Source organism: Oxyura jamaicensis, chromosome 13 (assembly GCF_011077185.1).
Source record: "Oxyura jamaicensis isolate SHBP4307 breed ruddy duck chromosome 13, BPBGC_Ojam_1.0, whole genome shotgun sequence".
Lineage (NCBI taxonomy): Eukaryota > Metazoa > Chordata > Aves > Anseriformes > Anatidae > Oxyura > Oxyura jamaicensis.
The window spans coordinates 17,237,303-17,253,599 of record NC_048905.1 but is presented as its reverse complement, the minus strand read 5'-3'; the positions used below and the strand labels follow the sequence as shown (position 1 = coordinate 17,253,599).

The window sequence follows — 16,297 nt, the reverse complement described above, 5'->3', positions numbered from 1 at the left end:
GATGTTGGTGGGCATGGTCTCCCTTACGGTGTAATGAATTTGTTGCCTTTATCGATGGCTTGCAAAGTTGTTCTCCTACTGACTGACAAATTCTCATCTATTTTTCCTTATCTGTTTAGTTCTGCCAGTGGTCTGCATAGTGGTTCGTTTCTCTCTCTTTTTCTGTCATCTCCCATTTGTCACTTTGGCATTATATATTACTTGTGGGCAGCACCGTCATTGCCCAGCAATAATTCTGGCTGTGGTTAAGGATTTGATATTAAAATGGATTATCTATAAAATATGCATCAGGGAGTGTCCTTTACTAAGGATTTCTCTGTCAATTCTGTAAAAAGTCTTGGACACATTTCCCATGAAAGAATTGACGTGAAGGGAAGGAAAGGGGGGAAAAAAACAACAAGGAAACAGGCTCTTAATATCAGGCTGTGTCAGGAGTTGTGAGCACTAAAATACTGTATCATACGGAGTTATCACAGAACAGGAAATCCTTCGTGTGGTGTATTTAATGCTTTTGTCTGTCAGGGTATGTTTCTGACACACTGTAGTGGAATACGTGTCATTACCACCAAAAAGCACAGCTACTGCTGCAGGCGCGGCAAAGTCCCCTGCTTCCTTCCAGCACCTCCTGGCCTGCCCCTCTTCACTGGCCCACCTGCATATCATCTTTGAAACACCTGCTATTCTGTAGCTTGATCAAATTATAACTTAGCTACCAGGAAAATAGAAGATTGGTTTATTGTGCTATGTAGGGTATACAATGCAAATTTTGAAGTGTTGGTTTCCTGTAGAACCTATATCCTCAATTTTCTTACCTTAGTTTACAATAATTGAAACGGGAATCATTATTGTACTTTCTCTTACTCCGCCTGGAAAAAAATAATATGAATCATGGCTGTTTAGATGAAGAAATGCTAGAAAAGTCCTTGAATAAAATGCCATACTGATCATGTGCTGCCAAGGCTCTCCAAGCACAATTTGCACTTCGGCTTAATTCCAAAGCTGTAGTAGTGTAAAAAAAAAAAAAAAAAGAAGAAAAAAAAAAAGAAAAAAAGAGAGAGAGAAAAAGAAAGAAAGGAAAATGAAAGATTTAACCCTATTTATTGTTACCCTACTCTGAACGAAATAGTTATGTTAAACCATATAATCCTTTTTTATTAGGCTTGATGGATAATTACTGAAATGAGAACACACTCAAAGATCTAATGATATATCTAAAACTCAATATTTTTCTGCCTAGAAAAGAAGGCAGTGCTGTTCCATCTGTCCAAGTACTGGGACTTGCATTAGGAGAGCAGCATGGAGCGTGTAGGAAGATGGAGGCAGTGCTGTCTGCTGGGATTTAATCAGACAGCGTTGGTTTTGATGATGCCCCTCAGTCTTCCCAAGCAGTTCCCAGTGCTTCAGCACTCCAGCTACTTATGTCGTGTCTAGAGCTTCAAGCAGTAGGCACGAGACAGGATTAGTAACTGTCACTGAGTTATTGATGAAATAGTTCTAACTTGAGAAAAGCAAAGAGTGTTTTATCTCCGTTTTAGTACTCAGCCATCAAAATGGGCCCGCAGTGGTCCTGGTTGTGCCAAATGGAGCACAGGCTTGCCACGGCTCCGGTTTGTGGTGTAATCGTTTGCTGATAGCTCTCTCTCCAGCCATTCTCTTTAAGTGGTTGGAAGTGAAGTGTTGTAGGTACGTCAGGGAACTGGTGTCAATGAGCGATGCTCTGACTATTTTGTGGAGGAAGCTTCTAGTGGGACCATCAGTTGCAAAAATGACTGGTCATCAAGTAGATGGGCATAGTTACTCTGATTTTTGCCTTCTCAGATCTGTGCCTCTGAAAATATACCAAAATTGAATATGTGTGTTCAGAATACATGGTAATACTGATGGCACTTTTAAAAATAAAATGATAGAAGTGTTTAAAAGATGTATGTCCAACTAATGCCAGTGGGAATTTGTTTATAAAAAGTTTTAAAATAGGTGTCCATCGATCAATTTTGTGCAAAGATCTCATTGCTAGAAATGCTGCTGTGCTAGTATTCTGTCAATGCCATATTTGCTGTGGGTTATGTGTTGCTTCATTGGCCTCTTCCAGGGTTTTGTTATTCAATAGATGGATGTTTTTTGTGTTAGTTTGAGGGATTACATTTAGCACTAAAAAATTCAACATGTTTATATCCATCAATAATAACAATAAATAAGAAAAAGTTTAAGGGTGTAGCTCACTGCCAAAAGAATATCTGAATTGCCACAGTGACAACAAGCAAGATATAAAAATACTTGGTGATCTTGTGATGGAAATTTTAGCATTGTCCGTGCTGGTGTGGCTTCTCAAACCCAGCCCTTTTTTAAGAAGTGAACATGCAGAATATTTGTCACGTTAGTTTGGCATCAGTGTAAATGTGTTCGCTTAATAATAATAATGAAAAAAGCAATTTCTGCAAGCCTGTGCATAATTGCCTTATACTTCCAAGTGACACATCTTGTTCAAATTTTTGAATTTGAACAGAAAATGAATTGCATGCTGGCTTAAAGTAAACAGAAGTGATTGAAGAAGTATTCTGTGGAAATTGAAATTTTGAAACTACTTTTTGTTTTTTTCCTTGCCTTCCATCTGTTTTGGAAGGCTATTTTCATTTCATTACATCATTTAAACTTTACATGAAGAAAATACTGCAAACGATCCTTGTGTTGCTGCTTTTTGGTGCCAGTATTGCTTTATCTTATACTGTTGCTTCATGTGTCTGCTCAGCGTGATGTCTATATTGCCATCTATTGATGACAGCAGAAATATGTCTACAGACATTGGGTAACCAGCGTTGTTACTGAATTATATGATCATTTGGTCAATACTAACTCCTGAATTTTGAAAAAACACTTGCTCTCATGAATTCACAAGAAAGACCAAATGCTATAAAGTTAAGAGTCAGCCAACAGAGATGGGAGTAGTAATCCTTACTTCCTTTTTTTTTTTTCATATTTATATTCTCCACCTGACATACTTAACTGTGTGCCAGGATTAAAGTCCATGCTCCAATATGGAAATGAATAATTGATTAAATCCCTTTAATTTTATCCACTCACCCTGGGTTATTTTTCCTCTGTGTGACACTGTTGGTATCGATGGTCATATATTGCCTGTAGTTCATTGGGAGCATCATAAATAAAGAGAGCAAATGCCCGGTATGCTAATTTTTTCAGAACTCGTGTTCATAATTCCTGTAGTATGGAGTTGCTCTTTGCCAATGGTATATACTTATACCCTCGTGTATAAATTAACTCTTAACTGTAGATTTTGCTGTAACCTGTTTTTGTCAGTGTTCGTAAGGGGAACTGTTATAGTTTCTAGTTTAATTTTTGTTGGTCAAATAATTTTTTTGTAGTACTTGCTACCTGAGATAAGGCCATAAATTATTAAACTGGAGGCATTGAACTCCTTGTCTGATGGATATCTTCTTTTTAGGCTACAGAAAGTGAGATGGGAGATGTTGATTTAACGGGTCTTCCAGAAGCACCTGTAGACTCTGAAGATGAAGAAGAAGAAGAAGATGAAGATATTGACAGAACTTCAGATCCACTTCTGGGGCGAGATGTTGTACGAGAGTGCCTTGAGAAAGAGCCTGCAGATAAAACTGATGATGATATTGGTGAGGAAAAAAAAAAGATCTTTATATAAAACTATCATATATCATCAGTGAGAGAAGCATGTATGTAAACTGTTTAATGAGTTGATGTTAAATGTATATCTACATAATTATGGATGATGCTGTTCAGAGATTACTTTGTTCTAGTGATACTGTTAATTAAATTATTTTTCTCTTACTATCCAAGAGGGTATTTGTTTTGAGAAGCTAAGTATTTGAAAAACAAAAGAAAACAAAAAAATAGTATTTGAGACTTGTAAGATGTTAACTGTTATAGTCATTGTACCAGCTGACATAAGGGTAGCAATGTAACTTTGACTGCCTGTAACTGTAGAGTTAATCATTGAATGTCAAAGAGAACGTACTAGTTAGATGAGCTTAACTGTAAACTGCAAAACACTTGAAATGAAAATATTTATTGCAGTGTCCAAGTAGAAATTGATGTTAGTTTAGTGGTAAAATTTGGGTTATGTTAGAATTCTGATTATTTCTCTAAACTCTGGAAAAGCATTTCATGCTCTTAACAAGCTTATAATTTAATTAGTGTACTGTAAGGATATTTTTGTTCTCCTAAATGTTTGTAGTTGAAGTGCTTTTACACTTAGCTAGATTGCTGCCCTAAGAGTCGAGCAGTGCCCGATCAGGACTGCCGAGCCAACAAAACGCGTACCGGGCTCGTTCAGCTGCAGGCACTAAAAGGGATTGTAATACCACTGAGCAATTCCTTCCGTGAATTAAACTGAGCTTTAATATACCGGTGGGAGGGTAAGGTATCTAAGGAGCCCCAGGGCCTTGCAGTCTTCATACCAATGTTTCCTTTGTCTAACAGAGCAATTATTGGAATTTATGCATCAACTCCCGGCCTTTGCAAACATGACTATGTCTGTAAGAAGAGAACTTTGCTCAGTGATGATATTTGAAGTAGTAGAGCAAGCAGGAGCCATCATACTTGAAGATGGACAAGAAGTAAGTAACTGCACACAGCATGATTTGACCACCATAGGTAGAAGATCAGCGAGGGCAGCTGGGGGAGAGGGCAGGGAGATGTTCTCTGTACCACTCCCGCACCTGAAGGCTAGGGAATTTTTCTCTTGCCGTGACTCACTTCCAAAATCCTCAAACCTTAGTCCATCTCTTAGTAACATGCAGGGTGAATCTTACAGACGTCCCTGTTCAGGACTTCAGCATGGTTGAGATGAACAAAACCACCAGTGTTCTATAGCTTATGCTGTGGGTTGTTATCTGTTTAAGTGCTAATATCTAAAAGCGTTTGTTTATAAGGGTTTTACCTGTAGCACAGAAGAATGCATCATTTCCATTGGTAAAATAACACTTTTATTATCATACAGTTTTTTTTTTACATACCAACATGTATAACCTTAACATCTAAACAAATTATATCTAAAAAATTATGACCTTAATGTCTAAATTAGAAGCAGTTTCCCTACACATTCAGATGTTCAAATAAGTGGTCAGGCTCCCACTGTAGGTGCTCTGAATCGTTACCTTGAAGTCTTTCCCTGTCCTTTGTTCAAGAAATCTGGAATGTCTGTAGCAGGTCATCTCTCCGTGAGGACTGTGTGGACTCTAATCTCTGTTAGTGACCAAGTGGGCATGTGGGGGAAGAGTGTTCATACTCACTAAATAGTATAAATATACTGTAGTAATTAGCACACTAATTAAAAAGCAATCTATTCATCAGCATTGCTCCCTACTGAATTAATACTGAAACGAATGAAGAATGCTGAAAAGCATTCTTGTTTCACTCAGCTTTATTGCTTGCCTTACAGTGTGCATTTCTAGTGAATTAAACGTTGCAGAGCTGTGGTGGCAACAAACTGGAAACTGCAAGAATAAGGCTTTCTGAGACGGGAGCGTTGGAACAGCTTATGAAAGCTGCTGAATGAGCTTCACTTTTTAAATTAGCTTTTTTACTCCCTCTAGCTCGATTCTTGGTATGTTATTTTAAATGGCACAGTGGAGATCAGCTATCCTGATGGGAAGAGTGAGAGTCTCTGCATGGGAAATAGTTTTGGGATTACTCCCTCTCTGGACAAACAGTACATGAATGGAGTGGTCAGAACCAAAGTAGATGATTGTCAGGTAAGATCACAATTCTATACAACTACCTCATATTTTTAAACATCTAACAAAAGAAAGCAGACTAGTTGTATCTCAAGGCGTGATCTTTATTCAGGAGCAGAAAAAAGGATGTTGGTATTTGATGGGTCACGAGCTCTGCTGCTGTTAGATTAGTCGTACCCTCTTTCAGTAGCTGAGATTTATTTCACACTGCTATTGTGTGAGAGACAGGAACTTCTGCTTTGTGCTGAAATGTAAGCTTAGTCCACCCTAGTCATGCTTTCTATGTGATTGACATGCAGTAATAACAGATAAGCAGAAAATAGACTTTTCCACCTCTTGCAGATTTTGTTCCCTTTATGTATAACCTTTTGAGAACAACCTTTTGGAAGTGTAAGGTGGTGACCAGTTCCATTGGCTTCTAATTACAACTTTCTCGTGTAATTGAGCAGAACAGACTGGGGCTGGTAACAAATGCTGTGCTATCAAAGCAGCCCAGACATGGGGCAGGGGGATACATTCACGTTTTAAATATTAACAATCACGTGTTGCCTGGGGGCAGTTTGTGTGTATAGCCCAGCAAGACTATTGGAGAATTCTGAACCACGTGGAAAAAAACACTCACAAAGTCGAGGAAGAAGGAGAAATTGTTATGGTAAAGGAGCACAGGGAGCTGGACCGCAGTGGAACCAGAAAAGGACACATAGTTATCAAGGTGAATTTCTTCCCATGCTTTCTCTTAATGTTAATCTATTAAACGTTTATTAATAAGTACAATTTTGATTTAGAACACACGTTCAGTCTTGCTTGTCTTAAATCAAAGATTTAATTCAAAGGAATTTATATTATTCTACAAGTCTATTTCCATCTCCCTTTTAATAAAGCTAGACCTGTTCAGAACACATATTGAGTTTTGTTTTGGGAGCACTTCTTGTGCGTCCTTACATACTGATCTATTTTTTGTAGTTTGGAAGAACTTAAACTGTTCTAAACATTATAAACAAAGTTATGGGATGTTACTGATTGTTCTGGCCAACAGGCCAGAAATGATTAGCTATGCAAAAGCTAAAGACTTGATTTAAATACATTAGTGTTTTTTTTTTTTCCTTCATTTTTTTTAAACTGAAAATTGAAAAAGGTGTATACTGCTCACATGGTATTATGCTGAGGTACTCTCTAGAGAGAGGTAGTGATGGGAGATAGCAGCTTTATTTGCATTTATTTTTTTCAGGCAACACCTGAGCGACTCATCATGCACTTAATAGAAGAACATTCCATTGTGGATCCTACTTACATTGAAGATTTCCTTCTAACGTACAGAACATTTCTAACAAGCCCCTTGGAAGTTGGAAATAAACTGTTGGAGTGGTTCACGGTGGACAGCCTCAGGGATAAGGTTGGTTTGAGACTACAGATTAGTATTTGTAGTGAAAATTTCTCCAAATCGATTCCTTTTTGTATCGCTAGCATTATACTGCAGCTATTTTTAAATGAACTAATTTAAAGCCAAGTATTTGTTAGTAATATCAAGGAATAATCCTGCACTCTCCAAAGTTAGGTTTGTCAGTGCTTTTCTTCTGTGGAATGGTAAATACTGTTTTCTATTTAATTTTAAGATGTAAATGCCAGTCTCTCTGAAGTCCTTTTACACCAGCAATTCACAGAAATTGTGGCTGTGATCTCTTGGACTTATCACTTTTGTTCTCACAGCAGCATTATGCTTGTCTTCCATAATTTTCTTCTGTAGAGCTTTTCAGTGTATTGAGCCCATTTTATTAGAGCAGCTTATTACAAAGTGTACTTGAAGTAAACTGTGCTCAAGACAGATGAAGCTGATAAAAACACTTCTGTAAATAGAACCAGGTTCAACTCTGTGCAGCTGTACGCACATGAAAAATATACCTAGCTTGGAATTTGTATTCATGTCCTATTTGTTGAAAATCATGGCAGTAAAATTCTTAGCCAGCAGTTTTATATGTTCTAGATTTGAGCTGAAAACTATCCAAACAGCACACTTTTTTTTTTTTTTTTTTTTTTTTTATGGTGGAGAAAATTTGCTGGGATCCTTTCCTATGGTTGCTGCTTCTCCTCTTTTTCCATGCAGCACATTTTGGCAACTACTGTTTTTTAAGAACAGGAATTTAAAGAAGTAAAGAAAACTGTTTTAGCAAATAAAAGAAAGAAAGAAGAAGAGAAAGAAGAGAAACTGCTACAGATTAACTTTTTAAAAAATAGAATGGATGGATAAAATAGTTGCCAGACTGTCTTTATCATGAATGGTAGTAACTCCGTAGCACATAAAAAAGCAACCCATACGTTTAACTTAAAAAAACAGAAGAAAGGCCCTTTGTTTGTTTCACTATTACAGTATACATCCTAGAAACTTCCTAGGAGAGGAGGTAATTAGGATGCTTTAAAAAGATACATTTAATAAATGGCATAGAGAAGCGATAACCAAAGATAGATTTTTGCAACAGTAAGTATGAGGTGATGTAATCAGCTAGATACAAAAATGTTTGTTTCTTAGTTCTTCATTTGATTCCACAACTAAAGGAAATCAGGAAACGATTTCAAGTGCACATGGTTTCTGCTTCTGTTAACGGATGCATTAATCTGTCACAAGTTATTCTGTCATGTCCTCGTATTCTTCTTTGCTTATAGAGGAGAAAAAAACACAAATACCTTTATGCATACTTTTTTTTTTCAGGTTACCAGAGTGGTCTTACTGTGGGTGAACAACCATTTTAATGACTTTGAAGGTGACCCTGCTATGACTCGATTTCTAGAAGAATTTGAGAAGAACTTAGAAAATACGGTAGGAGCAAAAAAGAATGACTGCCACACTTTCTGATGTCATGCATTTTCATTTTCCAATATGTTACCAGGGATTAACACGTTGTAGTCTATAAGAAAGCAGTTAAAGGTGGCTTTTAACATGTATGTATTTGTTCTTAAATATAAACTTAGGTACAAAGCTTGTATAAAATAGTACATATGGCACTCATTTATGCATCTTTGTCCTCTTTTGCAGTAATGCAAAGTTTATTTAGTAAGATTTGGATACGTAGGATCATAATTTCTTTTTCCGGCACTTTTTATTCTTTTAAACAATTTTTTCTCCATTTCTAATAAAAGAAACATTACACTCCATTTTATGTCTTCTGTGTTACAGAAAATGAAAGGACATCTCAGATTGCTGAATATTGCTTGTGCTGCCAAGGCAAAATGGAGACAAATTACTTTGCAAAAGCCTTCTAGAGACTCACCTCTCTTTTTCAGCCTCCTTGGAGGAAGCGACAAGGGTTTTGGTATTTTTGTAGAGACCGTGGAAACGGGCAGTAAAGCAGCAGAAGCTGGGCTTAAGCGTGGTGATCAGGTAAAAAGAGCAAAGTTAATTTTAAACATCAATCTCTTAATTTAAAAAGAAAAAATCTGGTTCAAATGACTTTAAAAAGTAAAAAGAAAAAAAAAAAAACACAAAACAAAACACAACCAAACAATAAAACCCCACCAGCAACAAAAAACCTCTCTCTATACATCACACTATTTTGATACCACAGTTCAGCTCTAGGTTTGTGTGTTAAGTATGTTTCTAATAAATAGTTTTTGAAACATTTCAAAAACGGAATGGGAAAAGAAACCAAGTTGTGGTTGTTTTAGGGAACTTTCTTAAAGGAGACGTAGTTAGGTTGAAGCCATCAAATAGGTTGGTTGGCTGGTTTTTCATCTAGCATACAGCATCAGTTTGAGGTTGGTGGAGCCTCAGGTCACAGCAGCTGCAGGTCTGCCCTTGGGTTATAACATCAGGTCTGCAGCTGGTGATCCAATCAGTTGGTGATCCACTGATTTTGTTAGAGTTGCAGTTCCTAACTGTTGTGCCTATTGCAGAAGATAAATTTGGTTACAATAGTTGGCAGGTAGCGATGGAGGTCCTGGCTTGTTTACAGAATGCATCTTCACTGAAGTGATCCAAATAGTGATTTTACAAGGAATACTTTCATGCTACAACTACTGTAAATACGATATGATAACCTCTGGAAAGTTTTTAATGTGCTTGTGTTATCACATTTATATTTGTGACTGTTGTAACTCCATTATAGACGGCTGTTGTAATTGTTTTGTATTTCTTCTTAAAGATAATGGAAGTAAATGGGCAGAACTTCGAGAATATTACCTTTGTGAAAGCTCTGGAAATCTTGAGGAACAATACTCATCTCTCCATTACCGTAAAAACAAACATTTTTGGTGAGTAGACTTTACATGTTTTTCTGTGTATGTGACCAAAAAAACAGTCCTTCTGGTTTTAGAATAGGATTTCAACTTTCTTCCAACTTGCTCGAGAAGTGAAAGAGTGTGCAGGAGTCCCCTCATTGTGCCTCCATTTGCTCAGATACATTTTTGTGTGCCAAGGACTTGCACATTGGGTGGCGCAAGGCCAGCATAGCCAGCCCTCCGCTCCCTGAGAAATCCTCAAATGACTGCTTAAGCGGCTTTAGTGTCCCTTCATGTGATATGGCTGACGCAGAGCCAAGGGATCTGGGCCAAAATATTTTGCCAAGAAACAGCAGAAATGTAAAACTGGATTTTCATAAAACTTTTTATAATGGTTGTAAGAACGGTAGGACAAATTGCCTTTATATCTAAAATCGATAAGGGAATATAAAAAGTGGTATGGTATATAAATGTTAGCTTTTAATTGTCAGTGTGAGTATAAACATATTAAACCTCTTTTAAAATCTCAGTCAAACCATCTGTTCTTTTTCCATAATCCTGTTCAGGAAACAGAATAACCATAGCTACAGAAAGAACGAGACTGTATGTACAGGACAGATTCTTCCTCTGTAGTTGTATCTGAGAGCTAATGATGGTTTCCTTCTTTTATTGTCTTCCTGTGGTCACCTGCCCTTGTTCCATATGGATTTTCTTTTATTTTTATGATTTTCTGGTTATCTCTGTGCAGGTAAAAAGTTTTAAGGTCTTAGCAGTTGCTTATTATCATAATTCTGAAAAAGCATAAGACTACTGTAATCAGTGGTCTAGTCTAATATCAAACAACATAAAATAAAGCATGACTGCAACCAAGGCAGTGGTAGTTACGTGCAAGTGGATTTTAACCCCTTCTCCTGCTAGATGATAAAACTTCCAGCTGATTTCTCTGATACATTTTAATGAATTCACGTCTCAAAGCTTTTTTTTTCAACTGCAGTACTTATTATTCTGTCCTTTTGAGCACCTGGTGCTGACAATGAGCAATCACCATTCTTACATTTGAATTTATATAGTGAAGGCTTGTAGCCATAAATTGTGTTACATAATAGAAATACGCAATTTGACTACGAGTATAGATACAGGCCCGTTTATTGCCATGTTCCTAGGACCTTGGAAATTGGCTCTGTACAGCCCTGCATTTTCCCCGTACCATGATTTCAACAGAAAATAACAAATTTCTGGGAGAGACTTAAAACCAAACAAAACGTTATGCATCAATAACCCAATTTGAACAGTTTGTTTGTACCTTTTATTTGTGGGAAGAAACACAAATGATGAAGACTATTTTTTTCCATAGAATTCTATCTTCTAGGAATGTCAGTAATAGACTGGCTTAGCTTGATAAATGCAATAGGAAATTTGATGTGCCTTACGTATTACTTAAACCAAAAAGGTGTGTGGGGGGGGATAAAATGTTAGTCCACCTTGAAATTGTTCTTGAGGAAGTGTCTGCATTCTGTTACCTAAAGATTCAGACAAAAAATCAATAAATACATAGAGTTGATTGATGTGAACAGAGTGGTTCCTTGTTATTGATCTTAGTGAAGGGTAGAATAGCTCTTAAATTTGCCGTGGTATGTGCGAATTTCAAAAGTAGCTGGGAGAATCCTGCTATGCAGAGTGGTTCGTGATTTTGATTAAACATTTTCTGCCAAGGAACTCCAGGGCAAAACTTAAATGGGAAGAGAGCCACACCCTTAGAATCAAAACTAAATGTAATACAGAGCCTGGCTTGGCAATGCATTGCATTTTTGGTTTCGGACTCTTTGATTCACTTTTTTTTTTTCTTTTTTTTTGACTCTTTGGTTCACTTTTTCTGTGGGTATGTGGTTTGAGGAAAGAAGCATGTAATGTGAAAGCTTAAGTGTACAAAGGTAAATCACAACATTTGTATCTCTTCTTACAGTGTTTAAAGAGCTGCTCTGCAGGATAGGGCAAGAGAAGAATGGAATTCCACATATTCCAAAAATTGCGGAAAAGAAAAACAACCGTTATTCCATCCCAGATATGCCTGGAGATGTGGAACAGATGTTTCCCCGTGAAAAAGGAAACAAAAAAATGAAAGCAAACACTGTATCTGGTGGGAGAAACAGAATCAGGAAAATTTTAGACAAGACTCGATTCAGCATCTTGCCTCCAAAACTGTTCAGGTGTGTCAAACTCTTCTGGTCAAACAGTATCTTTTCCTTAATTAAAGCTGCTTAGCATTTTCAGTCATGTCTACGCTGCTTTTCTTATATTCTAAACACAGCAAATCTGACCCATAACTGCATAACAAGGCCAAAATATCTTTTGTCTCCCAGTGAACAGTATCAGATACGCTTTCCTCTCTCCATGTTTTGAAAGCTCATCTACCATTTGTTATTAAAACATGACTGCCGTTATTTTTTCCAAGATTCATCCATCCTGAGATGAATATAAGGATCTTCACACACCTAATCGAAACAAACCTGTTTTGCAGTGACGGCAGCGTGAGCCAGTCACAGGATGACAGCATTGTTGGGACCCGGCAGTGCCGGCACAGCCTGGCCATCATGCCTATTCCGGGCACGCTCTCATCCAGTAGCCCCGACCTGTTGCAGCCTACAACTAGCATCCTGGATTTCTCTAATCCTTCAGGTAAAACAGCAGTGTTAGCTTGAGTTATAGGATAATTACAAGGCAGCTAGTTTAGGGGGTGGAGTTGCATCTTTTTACCAGCTTCAAACACGCTTAGTGCGGTTACCTCTTTATCCTGTCACCCTAACAGGTCCAAACTGGTGATTCACTGAAGATGCAAACTGCCCAAACCCTACTTGCCTGCTTTTTTGTAATGTGAGGCCTAGTTTCTTTTTTACAAAGAAATGCATTTTGCCACCTATAAGTATCCTCGGTTTACCAGAGCTCTGGTGGAAGCAGGTTGTCTTCCTCTGCGCTTATCTTGTTTTATCTTTGCCCAATATCAGCAGTCCTGGTGACCTGACTTCCCCATCCATCTTCTTTGAATATTTATTTCAAGCAGTATGGCAGGTAGAATAGAACTGTGGTACCAACACAGCATTATTAATTTTTAATGCTTTACAGACATTAAGTTCATTCAGTTGTATGTCTGAAAAACTGAAAAGTGTTTTGAGATTTGTAGTGTGGGCTTCCATTGCTGGTACTTGTAGGAACACAATTTTTACATGTATTTTACATGCAGCTGCCTGTAAACATGTAAAGTCAGAATCATGTTTCCCTATTTCAGATGTAGGTTCTGTGCATAATTATTTATTTTGTAAAGTGCCTTCTGGCTATGACTTACGTTTATGTAAACTTGCACATTTCCCCTTTAAAAGGGACAAATATATCCTATCAAATGCATAAATACCCATAGCAAATAAGTTCCTTTTTTTTTTTCCTGCAAATCCAGTTTCTTTCTGTCTGCATGGGTGAGCTACTCATGTTTTCTCTAAGAATATTCATTTGATACTGTACAAGTTACTGCATAATAGGAGCTGTGGATAACTGGTTCTTATCTTTACTTCAAGTTTCCTATAACAAGTATACAGCCACTTTTGAATGGCAGAGAAACCAAATTACTTCTGACCATGTAATACATACTTATGATAAGTTTTGTAAACATCTAAGTCTTGATTTGATGTTGACACATTTTTTTTTTCTTTTTTTTTTTTCTGCCTGCAGCTGTTGGGTTTTACTGTAAGTATCCTGATGTATGGCATCCTGAAGACCTTAATATTGCATGGCTTGCCTATTAGACCTAACATGTTGCATTGATGTAGTTATACTGTCAGGACATTAGATAGTCATGTGCCCTGTAGCCTTCCCTTTAGTAAAAGGAGACAACAGGTTCACCTTATGGGCACTTTAATCTCATGTCAGGCTGCTGGACCGAGGTTGTGAATACCTGCATTTTATTCCCGTTTCTGCCACTGACCCACTGAATGACCTTTGGCAGGTTACTTCGCTGGGACCTTGCTTTACAAGAATGAAATTGCTTACGTCCCTTTTATAGAAATTGGAGCTTTGGATGATAATGTAGTTTGAGATTTAGCTTGTTGTTTTGTTGGACTCTGTGTAACTAAAACTTTCTGCATGCAAACTGGAAATGTGTTTTGTATTGTCCCCATGACTTGAATTGTGTAGAAAAGTAAGTTTTACTAATATTTCCCTGCTTTAAAGAAAAGACCCTGAAGATGGGCACGTGATTGTCGTATGAGTTTCTATTAGCTGGTACTTAAAAGTTACTCTGTGTGTTGGTTGCATGGTGGTTTTTCTCTTTTTCCAAATTACATATTATGTTTCAGTTTTGGCATTAAACTTGAGTGCATTCTGATTTTTAGGTATTTTAATGCCATGGTATACATGCTTTGGCTCTTCTGTTAATTTGTGATGGTTTTTATGAGTGCAGGCATTTCCCAAATTATTCAGTGTATCACTCACCGCTTTCACTCTGAAATGAGGCTTTAACACTTACTTTCCTCTTTTATTGCCCCCATTCACGTCAGCTAGCCCCAAACCATTAATGTGACTATTCTGGTATGACCATGTGTGGTAATCATAATAATGAAACAGTAGAATTAGTTTTCAGTTTTTTTTTTCAATGTAAAGCTTGACACCAGCGCAGGACAGAGTGCCCCCGGGGTGCTGGTTCCCTCGAGCAGGGGCTGCCTTCCCATCACCTTCCCCAAGGCATCTGGAACCCTGACCTCTACAATAGCCATGGGCATCTCCAATACGAGACTTACTGACACGCTCACCTCAGACAGATTTTTTTGAATAGCTGCAAGCTTGGAGGATGTGGCTGAGGGCTTGGTGAGAGCCTTCCTCCTTTTCAGTTCTGCAGAACACCCATGAATGTCTAGTTGTCGGATTTTATGGAGGGAAAAAATTGTGTTCCCATGAGCTTTTACTTACCTCACCCTGACTTTTGATAACTTGTTTTCCCCCCGTCAGCTTGATTTTGAGAATGAAGTCTGCTGTAATAACTCTAATGGAGATAACTATTTCCAAGCATCAAGTTGTAGACTAAATGTGTGTTTCTTTGGATATTTGTTTCGTGCTGTAGGGTGCCCCCAGATAAAGCTGTTTCTGATGCATTTATAATTCATAAAATATGTTCTATATAAGCACACTAGCAAAAGAATTAACTGCTGGCAGCAGCTTAGTTCAGTTTCTTCAGGTTGAGAGAGCAAGCTTGCAGCTGGATGCAGAAGCAACCAAATCTCCCTTCTCCTCCATGTACCTTTGCCTGCAGCTCGCACGTGTGTGCTCGATGGTTTTCTGACTGCAGGAGGAGCACTTGGGGCACTCGTGTCAGTCCTGGATCACACAAAGGCAAAAGAGCCAGAAAGGAACAATACTTCCAAATGTTTTGACACACTGGGAAGGACAGGGTACAGGATAGTAATATGCTATGTAGATGTTTTGTGCTTTGTGGTAATAAGCTAATATGTAAGTTCACTTGTGGAATTGCAGAGAGAAGTCCTCTTTTTCCATTCAAATTTTGGTGAAAAGAGTGATTATTTAAATGAATATTTATCAAGGGATAGAGAAAATGACCTTTTGTCTTTTCACAGGAACAGTGGTTCATATGTTAAAGGCGCTCTTCTGTTGTTTTAGATATTCCAGACCAAGTAATAAGAGTTTTCAAGGCAGATCAGCAGAGCTGTTACATTATCATCAGCAAAGACACTACAGCGAAGGAGGTTGTGAGTCATGCAGTGCACGAATTCAACTTGACGGGAGCCCCGGAGACTTATTCCCTCTGCGAAGTGTCTGTCAGCCCTGAGGGAGTCATCAAACAGCGGAGACTTCCAGATCAATTCTCAAAATTAGCCGACAGGATTCAACTCAATGGACGGTAAAGGCACCCTTGTTTTGATTTCAGTTTGGATTTATTTGCCTTTGCCTTTTAGGATTGAAGCATCCAAAAGAAACATTGGGGAACGATGTTTTAATGAAAATAGACAGGTATCTATTAGAAGAACAGACAAACAAATGTCAGTAACTTACTCTTCCTTCACCTCTTTCATTCCTGTTTCACCTTCCTTTTCCATATGCAAAAACCCCTCCCTGACTTTACAGCGAGCTCTCTTGATGACAACTAAGGTCAACAGGTTAGGATAACATATATAGTGGCTTGCACTTAAAAAGAAAACTTGTATTTCTTCTGACTCTTTCCATGTGTACTTCAGGATTAAAGCATACAATTAATTTCTCAATGATGTCATGTTGCAATGAACTGATATTAACCTGAGATAAATTCTTCCATTTTTATGTAAACTGTTAGGAAAGTTTTCAGAAATGTAAAGTGTTCCAGCTTTATC

The 16,297-nt window shown here is 37.8% G+C and overlaps 1 protein-coding gene across 7 annotated transcripts in view; it reads left to right on the top strand.

The window, feature by feature from the left end:
• The window catches only part of RAPGEF6 (Rap guanine nucleotide exchange factor 6), a 119,014-nt gene that overhangs the window by 76,259 nt on the left and 26,458 nt on the right, over positions 1-16,297 (top strand). For 4 of the 7 annotated variants that reach the window (XM_035338731.1, XM_035338733.1, XM_035338729.1 and 1 more), the window contains 12 exons: positions 3,458-3,641; positions 4,468-4,604; positions 5,583-5,741; positions 6,283-6,435; positions 6,952-7,116; positions 8,428-8,535; positions 8,893-9,096; positions 9,857-9,965; positions 11,896-12,139; positions 12,451-12,608; positions 13,653-13,667; positions 15,591-15,831. In XM_035338731.1, the coding sequence (XP_035194622.1) occupies positions 3,458-3,641; positions 4,468-4,604; positions 5,583-5,741; positions 6,283-6,435; positions 6,952-7,116; positions 8,428-8,535; positions 8,893-9,096; positions 9,857-9,965; positions 11,896-12,139; positions 12,451-12,608; positions 13,653-13,667; positions 15,591-15,831 (1,877 nt within the window). The remainder of the gene's footprint in view (positions 1-3,457; positions 3,642-4,467; positions 4,605-5,582; positions 5,742-6,282; positions 6,436-6,951; positions 7,117-8,427; positions 8,536-8,892; positions 9,097-9,856; positions 9,966-11,895; positions 12,140-12,450; positions 12,609-13,652; positions 13,668-15,590; positions 15,832-16,297) is intronic. The other 3 variants (XM_035338732.1, XM_035338735.1, XM_035338730.1) reach the window with 1 other exon arrangement.